Source organism: Odontesthes bonariensis, chromosome 7 (genome assembly GCF_027942865.1).
Source record: "Odontesthes bonariensis isolate fOdoBon6 chromosome 7, fOdoBon6.hap1, whole genome shotgun sequence".
Lineage (NCBI taxonomy): Eukaryota > Metazoa > Chordata > Actinopteri > Atheriniformes > Atherinopsidae > Odontesthes > Odontesthes bonariensis.
Genome location: NC_134512.1, coordinates 12,440,888 through 12,454,484, shown reverse-complemented (window position 1 = coordinate 12,454,484; position 13,597 = coordinate 12,440,888). Strand labels below are relative to the sequence as shown.

At 41.7% G+C, this 13,597-nt stretch overlaps 1 protein-coding gene across 5 annotated transcripts in view; it reads left to right on the top strand.

The window, feature by feature from the left end:
- The window catches only part of brsk2a (BR serine/threonine kinase 2a), a 174,329-nt gene extending 161,569 nt beyond the window's left edge, over positions 1-12,760 (top strand). For 2 of the 5 annotated variants that reach the window (XM_075469522.1, XM_075469520.1), the window contains 6 exons: positions 708-915; positions 1,097-1,145; positions 2,806-2,929; positions 4,015-4,195; positions 5,514-5,603; positions 11,434-12,760. In XM_075469522.1, coding sequence (XP_075325637.1) covers positions 708-915; positions 1,097-1,145; positions 2,806-2,929; positions 4,015-4,195; positions 5,514-5,603; positions 11,434-11,654 — 873 coding nt within the window. In that variant the 3' untranslated portion in view covers positions 11,655-12,760. Of the gene's footprint in view, positions 1-140; positions 446-526; positions 916-1,096; positions 1,146-2,805; positions 2,930-4,014; positions 4,196-5,513; positions 5,604-11,433 lie in introns of all 5 variants that reach the window. The other 3 variants (XM_075469524.1, XM_075469523.1, XM_075469521.1) reach the window with 3 other exon arrangements.
- The last annotated feature ends 837 nt before the right edge of the window (positions 12,761-13,597 follow it).

Below are 13,597 nucleotides of genomic sequence, written 5' to 3'. Positions count from 1 at the left end.
CCACTTTGTTCCTGGCTCTATCTTTCTTTGTGAATGTGCATGTGTCTCCATGTGGTTTCTTTTCTGTTCCTGATCCCCACCTACTTGTGCTCTTGGCTTTCCTGTGCTGTGCCTTCTTGCACCATGTCTTTTGAATCCAGCCTGTCAGAAAGTTCTGTGTTCCGCCTCAGTCTCCAGACTTTGCCCAGTCCCCAAACTCCAGCCCCTGTCCATCCCCTGAACCTGTTCCAAATCGCACAGGCCCTCGTATCTCCACCCCCAACTCACTCACTCCAAACAATGAGCCCTTGCCGGAAGCGCTTAACAAGACACAGACACTCCCTGCCAAGCCCAAAGTTGCCCCAAAGCCTCTCCAAGCCACACGATCAAACCCCCTGCCTGAAACCTCCCCTGATCCAGCACCTGCAGCCAATTCAGAACTGTCTTCTCCCTGCCAGCCTCCATCGCAGCCTCCCTCTGCCTCCGTGCCTCCTACCCCTACTTCTCCAATCTCACCATCCCCCTTTTCCTCCTCATCCATCAGCAGTGCTTCCATCCCAAACAGCCCGCAGGTGCGGCGCTCACATTATAATGCCAACCCACAACTCTCTGTGCCCTTCAGCCCCGTGGTGCCCCTGTCCCCTATCCGGCTGCACCATTTTCACCCCGTGGCGCCACCTCCTTCTCCATTTATTGACCACCCACCCAAATCTATCCCCCTCATACAGGTTACCCCTCACCCCTCCCCTCGAGGCAGTCCCCTCCCCACCCCAAAGGGTACTCCAGTGCACACACCCAAGGACAGCCCAGCTGGCACCCCAACACCAACGCCGCCACCAAGCCCCTCCATCGGAGGCATGCCTTGGAGAACGCGCCTCAACTCCATCAAGAACAGCTTCCTGGGCTCACCGCGCTTCCACCGCAGGAAACTCCAAGGTACTGACATCAATTCAATTCAATTCAATTCAAAAATACTTTATTTATCCCAGAGGGAAATTAAATGTTGATGTAACCTGGTTGACATAAGATTTAAATGGTAACACTGAATAATTCTATGTATTTTTGTTGACTCTTTCTGAATCTTTCACATATATCTGACTGACTCTTGTCTCCACAGTTCCTACACAGGAGGAGATGTCCAGCCTCACACCAGAGTCTTCCCCAGAGTGAGTAGATGGTGTTCTTTTGAAAGCACCACTACTAAGTATGCATAACCTGTCTGCCCCTCAGTCACTGACTCAAACAGGCTTGATAGCGTGATGTTTTGGAAAGTGAGCCATCCATAAATGTTTGATTTTTGCCTGCTGAGTTCCTTTTAATGACCTCAGGTCCAGTCTGGGTTGCAGATGCAGCATGTTAGCAGGAGGTCCTGGGTAATACGAGTAGATGGGTGGAGGAGGGTGGGGAGACGGCTAGTGTGAAGTTGCCAAACTCCCATAGGCCTGATTACTCGAGGTTGGCCTAGATATGCTTGTTGGGTTGGCAGACTGCTGTATGGCTCAGTCATTTCCAGCTGCCTGGGAAGAATGACTTGGCTGTAAGAAGTTGGAGAGTTGAGTAGAAAATACCTCTTCTTGTTTAAGGCATGTTTAAGGCAAAACATGTTTCTGACTGCATCATATTGATATAATATCAGTTTCCCAGAAATCTAGCGGTACATCTTGGCTAAGGCCAGTGGTGAATTAATCTGCACCCTCTCCTGTACAGCGTGATCTAGGCACACAAAAGAGCACATTTGTTTTATGCATACCTCAGTGGATAGAACACACAAAAGTTTCCTCACCTGCATAGTTTTTGCCAAGCATGTTTTTTAAAGATGGGTTTCTAGATGTACAGTATACAAGATGTCCAACTAAGACGATTTATATTTTTACTTATGAAAGAAAACAGAATAAACTCCCACACCTACAGTATCCTCTCTCTCTGCCTATGCTATTAGAAATGATAAAAAACAACTATCACAGTCAGGACTCTTGGTTGTTTCTTAGGTAACATACAACAGACAGTCAGATCTTATTGACTTTACATGCAACTCATTTTTAATGTTATCGAGCCTCTGCTTAAAAGAGTGATCATCTATTTTCCTCTAGAAAGTTGAAATTATATTTTTTGCTGTAATCACACTGTAGGATTTTTTCTGCCATGCTTTGCCATTCACATCTGGAGTCTGAAGTTCCCAATGAAATTAAGACAAGAATCAGAGACAATGTTAATACTTAGAATATCAATGAAAGTTTCTTTTTTTTTTCTCCCAGTATCTCGCCTTTTTCCAACAGAGAAGCTATGAAGGAGATATTCTTCTGTTGTACTGCAATTATCAAACTGAGAGGCGATATCTTGTACAGCTTTGACTTTCATTAGTGGAGTCTGTGGATAACCTGAAACTGAACCAGACAATACCTAGAGTTGATGAAAAAAACATTAATCTTCTTTACGGGTCTCTGGCCAGGTCTCCATGGGGATCTGCTTCCCCGCCTTGTTTTTCATGCAGGTTTGATAGCTATCACAGAAGCCAGATTGTAATGAATAAAATGTGACACCTTTCGACCGCAATCTGAATTTTGGAGAAGGCACTTATCTATAACTATGGATGAAAGACTTTTAGAAGATGGCCTCTGCATACTTCTAACTCATTTCCTTCAAAACTTTTCATTACTTCCGAGTTGTAGATAGAGACCTCTTAACCCGTTCTCCATTTTTCTGGACTGGGTGGAAAATAGGCGGATGGGTTCATACAACAGGGAAGCACAAAGGATTATATGTAGGCAAGAACTCTCTTGTAGATGCAAAATAATGCAAACATTTTTTTCCTGTCTTTCTCTACAGACTTGCCAAAAAATCCTGGTTTGGTAACTTCATCAACCTGGAAAAAGAGGAGCAGATCTTTATTGTAATCAAAGACAAGCCCCTCAGCTCCATCAAGGCAGACATCGTTCAAGCCTTCCTCTCGGTGTGTGGAACACTTTGGGCTTCATTTTTTTCTTTTTCCCCTTTTCTTCTTAACCTGGCTTTACCTCTATTATGTGCATGTGCAGTTATTAGGCAGCCTTGATCTGAGTGCTTCCTAACATCTTCCTGATTTATGCAGCAATTCCATAAACTGCTTGTATTCTGTGCTTCTGTTTTCTCTTTGACTGTAAACTCACTTGAGGTCAATAGAAAAAACAGCACTGATCATTAGCATATAGATGCCTTGCCCTCAATACTTTGATTTTAGTATGTGTGTTTATATATTTAGCTGTGCAATGTGAGAGGCTGAGATATAGTGTAGATTGCATCTATGTGTGTGTGTGTGTGTGTGTGTGTGTGTGTGTGTGTGTGTGTGTGTGTGTTGGATTCTAAAATAGTGTGGATGTACAGTTACATGCAAACGTAGGTGACATCAATGAGCACAACAGGCACAGTAGCAACAAACATTCAGCAGTGGTAGTTGATATTCAGGGTGGATAATTGAACAGAACCTGTCCTCACCCCAGTTAGATTCAACAAAGTTAAAGTAAATACAAACTCTGCCAGTGTAGGTCAATGTCAAATCTGTTTCACTTTTCCCTGAAGGCAGCTATTTTCTCCTCTGGGTTATGCAAGCTGGTATTCCAGACAGGAGATTGGCACCTGAATCAGAGGAATCATACCTCTGAGCACACTCACATTAATGGAATGTCAAACCCTCTCCAGCACTTCGGCAAACCGTGACAATTTCTAAGCTCACCTGTTCATTGGGCATACAAATTCATTTTAGGAGGGAGAGTGCAGTGTTGTTGGATGACTCAAGATTACATTAGCTTAAGTCTCTGTGGCACGCGTGGCTACTCCCTGAGGCATAAATCTTCTTAGAGTCTCAACTGTGGCTCATACTATGTGGAGGGTATTTTAATAAGGGTTCATTCATCCTGTTATTGCAAGGTATAGGAGAAAAAATGGACATCATTGATACTCACACATAATCGCATTACATGCATTTTTGTACCTCCTATTTTCTTCATTCATATCTCTCCCTCTTTGTCAATTTTTCCTTTCCCGTCTCTCCCTTCCCAGATTCCCAGCCTGAGCCACAGTGTGATCTCTCAAACCAGTTTCCGAGCAGAGTACAAGTCCACAGCCGGCCCCACTGTCTTCCAAAAGCCGGTCAAATTTCAAGTGGATATCACCTACACAGAGAGCACAGCAGCCACGAAAGAGAATGGCATCTATTCTGTCACCTTCACCCTCCTCTCAGGTTAGAATACTTCAGCACATGAAATCTGTTTACCCTGCTCACAGCCAGTTGTGTCACACATGGTCTCTAGTCTTTTGGATTTTTTTAAAGCTAAAAAGCACAAAGACACACATCTATATCAGCATTAACATTCACATCAGTTCTCTAGTTTGCCAAGCCTACATGTGTTTGCACAATTGGAGCATCTAGTCGACTAAAACTGTCAATCAAAGCCAATCAAGAAAATGTGGTAAATGCGATTAAACATAAAATGTGAGCACGTAGTAGACAGTGACATCCAAAAAAAAAAAATTTTTTCTGTTCAAACCCTATCCAGATGGGAGTCATCAAATCATGTAGGACACACTTCCATGTGGTATTATCTATTTTTGAAAAGCTGGTTTTACATTTCATTGGGCTTACAGAGGTCTTGGGAAGTCTCAACTCCCAAGTCACACTTTGAAAAATATAGAAAGCTGCCACTTTTATGTTTAGCAGAATGCAACGTTTATACCCAACAAATAAACCTGAAGTGTTGTTCTTAGGGGTAGGTGTTTTCCAAACTTGCTGCCAGAATGAAGAGCTGCTTGAGAACTTCTTGAAGTTCTTGCAACTCTGAGTGCTGGATAATATGTTCCTCAAACCTCCCTGAGCGTAACGAAACGAGGTCTGGCTATGCAAGATTACATACTACGCAATCATGTGTGAATGCTTAGTTGTGCAGAAACACATGCATGCTCTTCTTCACTCTCTTCTGTCTCTCGCTCTCACACATACATGCACACGCATACACACTCACAATGGCTTTCTTCTCCTTTTGGGCACTCTGACTATGATTTTGTGTCATAATTAATTCCTGAGCCCCTTACCCTAACTCCAACCAACACAACTGGATGTTTTACCTTTATTTTGATACCCTAAAGTCAGTTATATCAGATTTTCTGCAGTTTTCCAGCTTGCTCTGCACTCCACCTTTATGTATCTACCACTGGTCGCTCCCCCTCATTTTAAGATTTTTCCTCTCTCGATTATTCCATTCACATATTCTCTACATGCTTGGCCCTTTTCATGCTGTTGACTGTGTATTTCAGTGTAAATGAGCTCACATTTTTGGGAGTCACAGTGGGAGAAACGCGGGAGTATTTATGATGGCTGTATGCCACTTTGAGGAGGTGCGGCTCAGCATTTTTGTTCACTATCATGGCTCACTGGAACAGATGATGGAACAAAGCTTTAATGAATTCCACAGTGTGTTTCCCTTTTGTGACAATCCAGTGTCTCTCTTGAAAAAATAGATCCATTATCCCAAAATTTATTTCACCTGTGTATGTGTGTTCAGGACCGAGCCGACGTTTTAAGCGAGTGGTAGAGACGATTCAAAGCCAGTTGTTAAGCACACATGACCAGCCTGGAGTCCAACAGTTGTCTGGTGAGTAATAACTTGTTTTTCAAAAATATTAGCTATACAAATACATCTTTTATTTCCCAAAACTTTTTCACCCATACCCCTACCGCCTCATTTTCCCATCCCACCCTTGGATGAAGTACTTTACTGCTGACGCAAAGCTTAGACGCCCCTCTCTTTGCTGTGCTTGAAATTCCCAATCCACACTGCTTCTCTGAACGGCTTCCATTGCATGTCAGCGCCTCACTGACTTGAAAAGGTGGGAGTTGCTCTCCAAGGGCAACAAATGTTGTCTTGTTGCCCCGGCATTGAGGATTAGAGCAGAGGTAAACTGATTCACATTCTGTTACTCCTACTTCCAAGACTGATTGCCTGAGCCTGTCACCATGGCAACACCTCTGCACCTTAACACACTCCCACAATGCACTGCGCCACACAGCAACACACCTGATAAGTGTTCTCTCCGTCTTTTTTTCTTGCTCTATCTCCATTTCTGTGTTCAAATATGATGATGCCTAGTTTGTCGACTGGCCACCAGCTTCTTTTGGCATCTTTAAAGGCAAATATATGTAAACCCCTGACAGTCACCACCTAAATGGTTACGTGTGAGCTTAATGATGTTGAGAAAGTCACATTTGATCTTCTCACCATTTGTTGATTACAGAGTCTCTGAACAGTTATAAGCCTGTTCTATTCCCATAGCGTCTATATGATGTTCTCTCAATGCATAGTCTGCAGGATGAAGAGAATAAAAGAGAGGAATAGGGATCCTGGTCCTCCCCTTCTGCTCTTTCATGTTCCCTCGTGAGTCACTGCCCTGTTGTGTGTGCTCGCCTAAGTTGTCATCCTCTGTACAATACCTCCATCTGCTGGTCAGTCAGGCAAATGGTGCTTTTCTGGAAGATGTGAGAAATTTCCCTCAGATATCGCTTTCATCCCACGTGTAAATTGTGGTCTGAGTGTCATAATGTTAGCATCTACATGTATATCCCCTCCACTCATTCTTAAATACATATCAGATGCAGATTACTTACTGAATACCTCCAGCAAAATGTGTGTCTTCATGCTATATCCACTTTTGTGCTGTCATTTTTACGCCTGTGTTCTATTTTGTGCATTATTACCCTCACTGGGCTCTCATGAATTAACACCAGCTATGACAGCTGTTATGATATTTAACAGTCTGTTTTCATTGCTTTGCCCCAGTAAGTTTACCAATTATTTTTGATCTTTCGTATTGCCATACTCATTATCAGACTGAGGTGTGGGAAGGGTGAAATTATGTTCAATTACATGAAATAAGGTTTTAATGACTGCTGTGGGTTGTTTATGCATGATATTGTAAGAGTACAGTTCAGACCACTTAAAGCCCAATAGAAGAAACTGACTATATTAGAAAACATTGATAGTGGAATAGAGCGGCCTCTGTTCTGAAGGCTGATAGATTTAGTATAAAAGTTGCTTTTGACCCTGATCTATGTCTTCACACCATCGTCCCCCTCAAGCACTTTGATATGAGCCTCAGAACAGATCACTGTGTGCGTTGCAGAAGTGGAAAGCAGAGCTGCCCTCTTCACCTCTTTGAGTTTGACACACACACACACACACACACACACACACACTGTCGCATGACCACAAGGCCTTTAAAGATAAAAGCCAGTGACTGTAATTATGAGACGAAAAGGCTTTGCATACCAATGTTTGTCAGACAAAAGGCTTAATCAAGTCTTGGTCATTATGTCCCCAATAATCACCAGTAATGGCACCATACCTGGGAGACCAGCTTAGGAAAACAATAGAGAGCCATCAAATGAGTAAGAAAGACAGTTAAAGACACACTGTTGGAGTAATCGCTTAGAAGATGGTGTTTTATTGACCAGGCTACACCGTATAGTTAAATATGCTTCTTTCCATTGTGAAAGCATACTGATTTGGGAGGAGGGAAGACACTTTACATCTCTAATTATTTTCCAGGTGAATAATTCAGCAGCCAAAATCTGCATACATAAAGACAATGTAAAAACAACAAAAACACAACCAATCATTCCTGTAAATGCAGTTTACAGGCTAATGGAGGTAGTCCACACAAGAGATTTTACTTTTAATATGTTTTTTTTATCAAATGCTTATGCTCAGACGGTAAAAGAGGTCCAGCATATGGGTGCTTTGTTTTTCTGGGCAGTGCCCCAGCCAGTGTTAAACTGATGTTGTCACTGTTCATTTGTCACCCCACAGGACTTTGGGGCAAATAGCGGTTCTGTCACGCATAGAGGAGGCCTTTTTTTGAATGATAGTTCCCAAAGTTGTGCTCCATTAACAAAATGAACACAAATTTGCTCCATTTTTCATTTTTGGTCCCCTTACCACCTATCTGCAATGGGACCATTGAGACTCCGCTGAGGTAGTTTGTGTGTTTAGGTGCGCATTACTAACTTTCAAGTTGTTCTTCGGTGTTCTGATCTGGTCTGAGAAAGCTAGTTTGGTTTAACAAAACCTTTTTTTTTTAAAAACCCACACAAAAAGGTAGATGCCACTATATGAATTGCAAGCTTAATTTGAAAACTGATTAGTTCTACACGTGGGTCTTGGGCAGTGGCGGCTCCTGACATTTTTTTTAGGTAGTGCAATTTCCAGTCTGTGAAAGCTGCATCAGAGTGAGCTGTGCGAAGCTGAACTGATTGCACTGATGCAAACCTGTTATGTTCCCACACATGAAATAAAATGTCCAATCGTCCAGAAACTCCTTGTCTTCTTTAAATAAACACAACGCAGAGTCGAGGGGTTATTTGGTCTGCCAAATAACCAAAGTGACTGCAATTTCCCCCGTTATGTCCATAAGTACCATAAAAGGCCATAGGACTGAGGTATATTTGTCTAGGTAGCATAATTTATTGTAATAATTTTTAGTTATTTTTTGCATACTTTGCCAATCAGTTAATATTACACCTTAACCATTATTTATTTATTTTCCTCATATTGTTCCAGGATTCTATGAGATAAGTAAACACATAAGCTCTTAATGATAAGATTCATTCAATTTTCATTCTACAGAATCTAATTAAAATGACAGCATATAAATCCAAGTCAAGTGTTTATGGAAGTTTTGGAAAATATGACTTAGAAAAGTATAACCAGTTGTCAAACATGGTTAAGTGCAGCTTACTTATGTGAGATTTCTCTCTTTTTTAAAATATAATACTGCACCGTTAACAATGAATGTGTCATTATACATTCTGCTATTATTGTCAACATTATATAAAAGATTTAAATCATTACAAGTCAATGATTGAGCACAAAAGGGTAAGTTATTTAGCTACATCAAAAACTACCTGGAAAAATAGCAGGGTTGGTGGAGCCCTGGGTTTCATCTTTGCTCGAACATCCCGCAAAATTCTTCCAAACTTCCTTCTCCGCATTAGTACGACGACTAAAGGGTACTTCTGTCAGAAACACTAACGTTTTGTTGCACTCGACACTCGCCATCTTCTTCATAGAATATTTTTTTTTTTCTTTATTGAAAACCACAATGTTACAACAACAAGTAGAAAGTTCATGGTCCCGCGCAACAGACATATGACGAAAGCACGTTGTGCGTCGTTTGTGCGAGCACATAAACTCTCATAGAGAATGCATTGGGAGCAGGATTTTTGAAAAAAACGGAGGTCCCATTCATGTCAATGGGAACTTCCGTGTGCAAATTCGACCCTGACCGAAATCGCACAAAATGGGCGTAGCAACACCAGGCGCGACCTTAATCTGATTGGACAATGACATATACAACCAGTTTGCCTACAGCAGATTAGTCCCACCTTAGCAACTAGATTAAAAAAAAAAAGAAAAAACTCCGTGTTTGGTAGTGCGTCGCACAAATCGCCCCTATGGAGGAGCCGCCACTGGTCTTGGGTGTGCAGAGTTTGCATTGCATTTTCCACGAGTCATTTTTGCACCCGACTATTTCGAAAAATTCTTTGAGATAGGGCCAAGGATGAGGAAGGTCTTGTTGGTCTCCGTCTCCATCTCCCGATACGCTCTCACCTGTGTCCGACCTGTCAGACATTTCGCCATCTTTTTCTGAATCCGACATTGTGGCGTGGAATACACTTCGCGCAGCTTCGCGTTTGCAGTTGTAGAACACCTGCTTGCTTCTGACGAATGACGATTTCCTTGTGTGTCAGCACAAATTTGACGAATAGCCTAACCGATGAGTGTTTGCATTATATGATTCATCCAATTACACTCGTTCTCACTAGGTGTGGATGGCGCCACTGATCTGTATTGGATGGCGCACATGACGTGAAATACATAAACATTAAACTGAAGCCAAGAGTAACGAGGCTGTTTGTTTTGAAAATGTAAGGAATAGAAAGTACAGATACTTGTGTGAAAATGTAATGAGTAGAAGTCAGAAGTAGGCAGAAAAATAAGTAATGGAGTAAAGGACAGGTACCTAAAAAGTGTACTTAAAGCTGCAGTCTGCAACTCTTTTTCAAGCATAATGCCTGGAACTGTCCGGGGATTCTGAAAGTAGTACATTAAATACCTCAATACAAAAAAAAAAGAGTTCTCTAGGTCCCCTATATGTCCCGCTAGGTCCCTCCAAAGCCAGCAGGTTTGTTTACAAAATTGCAGACCGGACCGGTAAAAGGTAACCAATCAGGTTTACGAGCTGGGCTCTGCTGCCTGTCAATCACCGATTGTGCACGCGCGATACAAGGTAGGCTCGTCCCCACGCTTATTTATCTAGACTATTGAACTTCATTACGGGCTAGTCTACTTACTGTGTCTTCCATGATCGCAAATGACAGGTGAGTTGATGAATGAGGAGTCGTGTACGCGCATCTGGCGTGCACGTAGACGTGCACGAGTTCTCATGTGTTTTGATGGGGCGGGACAGGAAGTTGAATAACTTTTTATTTTTCGGTTAAAAAAATAAGCATTTCTTGCATTTTGCGACTACGGAGGTCACCGTTTTCAATTTCAAGCGTTCTGATAGATCATGTAAACTCTTAAAATGCCAAAAATTAGGACTTTACGTATGACAACAACAAATCCTGCAGACTGCAGCTTTAAGTACAGTAATGAAGTATTTGTACTTCGTTACTTGACACCTCTGGTGGCAGCTTTTTCCTGAAGCTCTAGCTTTTCTTATTTCCCCCTTTTTTATTTATGTTTAGTATTTTATCAGATGCTTTTATCCAAAGCAACCTACAAGCAAGGAACAACGTTCAAGCTTTCAGTACAGTAAGAAACACAATTCTGTGAATAGTGGAGGTACAGATGAAGCTTCAAGAGATTCTTGAATTTGGAGTGGGTGCCCCTGCTCGTTTCACCATCTTAGAATCAAAAAAAAGAACAGTCTGAATTAAGACTGACTTGTGTGTAAGGGTGACACTCCCAGATGATGTTACTGAGAGGAACACCAAGGTTAAGAAGGAGCATAAGCTGGTATGACTGAGCTTAGAGAGCTGGATCTAACCTTTGCTTGTTCCTTCAGTCATTTGTCCTGCTTCTGGCTGACAAGACCTGCTTTAGGATGCTTCATGCCTACTTTCTGAACAGAACACAGTTTATAAGTAAAAAAAAGAAAACCTATCTTGACTCTCACGTATTTAATGTCAGATTGTGTGTGTAGTGGATATTGTGTTTGTCATTGAATGTACTATGACATATGCATGATTTATAAGAGCTCACACAATACATCAGCGCTCATCTTTGCTGTGTCTGTCGGTCCTCGTCCTTGCTTCTGCTCCGTCTTACATGTAGTCACGTCTCTATCCTGTGAATTGTTCATTAGTTTGTTTGTTCTCTTTCTCCTCTTTTCCCTGTTTGTCCTCTTTTCTTCCTGTGTACCTAGGCAGCCCATTGAGTAACTTCTTTGACGTAATTAAACAACTTTTTTCAGACGAGAAGAATGGCCAGGTGACCTACAACTCTGGCACGCCCTCCAAGCACTGCCCCTCACCCATGCACGTCCGGAGGCACGAGTCAGAAAATAATGACACCAAATTCCCAACTGCAGGCCGAGACAGAGCCAAGTTGTCAATTGCATCTGTGATGACGCTGGAAGAGTCTTAGACTGAGACGCTGTGTAGTTGAACCAATGCAAAACCTTTTCCAGTATCTTTATAAACCAGTCGCACAGAGAGAACATTCTATCTGTAAATAGCTAGATGTATATTATCATTTATGGACATTTTTTGTATAAAATGACTTTATATAGATAGAAATATATTGAAAAAATCCAAATGATATTTTGCAAACAGCAAACTGCACCTACATAAGAAACACAAGTTCATGTTCTGCCATTCCCCTTTCCATTATCCCTCAAAAGTCCATCATCCTTAACCACCCTTCTACTCCAACCATGTAATCACCTGTGGTCCTTGCTGTTTTTTTGCACTCTTGCTGCTGCTTACCTGTGTAATGACCTGACTTGTTTCTGATACCAGGAATTATCCAGAAAACCTATTAAAGTCCCTCCTCCTGCTCCCTGCTTCATTTATCCTCCCTCGAGCACCCCTCCAACCCCTCGAGCGCGCCGAGAAGGACGGACGTTTGTTGATGGAGGACTGCTTTTAGAGGTGCGCTCAGGGGTTACCATGGAAACAGACCCTTCATGCAGACTTCTACCTTCATCTTCCTCTGCGCCCCTACTCCACCTCTGGCAGCCATCAGTAGAAGTAGATCAAAATCCTTCAGTGTTACGCCCTCTTAGCAACGCTCAAGCCCTCACATATGAACACGTACCCACACACATACACACTTGCACACAGGATGTCATAGTCCCATCACCAGCCAGTCCTTTTCCATTCTGACTTCAAGAAGCATTTGTTCATTTGGAAACAAGCATTGGTCAGAAACACTACAAACGGAAAACATACACACACGCACAAAGGTTCAGTATGCACAGAAAACTCTGGGATGTATTAATGATGAACCACATCCAAAAAAAGAAGACATGCAGAAATCTAAGGAGGAGGGACAAGAGAGGAGTTTGTGGAAAATCCAAACAACCGACATGGATGCTTGCTGGATTGTATTTGTTTGCTTTTTATTGTACATTCTTAGTGATGAACTGGGTTTGAATTACTAACTGATTTTATTTCACTTAATACTACTGCTGCAAAATGGACTGGAATTGAGATTTCAGAGAGGAGCTGGGTATGAGCAGGACGAGGAAAGGGGGCAATGGGGGAGATGAAATGATAGTATAGGGTGGGGGGAGGGATGTGGGTGGGTATGTGGGTATTTAATATGAATGATCTATTCTGTTGTACAGACTGATATAATTTCTAATGTAAAAATATGAAATGTCTAGTTGTGACACAATGTTTAGATACCATAGGAACAGGTTGTTAAACCTGCACCTGCCACATTCTGTTGTTTTAAATTCTTCTGTGTATTTTTGTTACATGATCATTTATGTCTTTGTTTGATTAACCTGAAAATGATCCAAACATTCCTGTTTCCTGTTATCTTCAGCACTTTGTCTTTGATTTACCATTTGTACCTCTCTCTTAGTCTCACATACCAGCAGTAGGAGTAGAGGAGCAAAAAAAAAAAAAAAGATGTGATAAATGCGATTGTGGATATTTTTTGTATTGTTGTCCTTATTTATTCATGTTTGTTCATCTTACAGTTTGATTTCCTAATTTATTATAACTTGGCTATTTATATGAAAAAAGCTGTTAGGTCAGTTGAATGTTATTTATTACCCTCTTGTGTGTTCGTAAATGGGACAGCATTTGAAGAAAAAAGAACATTTTTTCTTTCCTTTTGCTTTGTTCTGAACTTTGACAACTCAAACTCTCTATTCCCAGACCTCGCTGAAGAGGGAAAGAGGAACTTGTTGGAACTCTGGAAAAAGAAAAAAATATTTACCAGTCATTTAAGAATGTAGAATTAGCCTCTTTTTGCAGAGGGATTATGCTCTTCTATTGATATTTGTCAGTTTCATATTATTGTGCGTGTTGGCCAGGCCTGAGGAGAAGGACTGCACAGATCCCAATCTGCTTCTT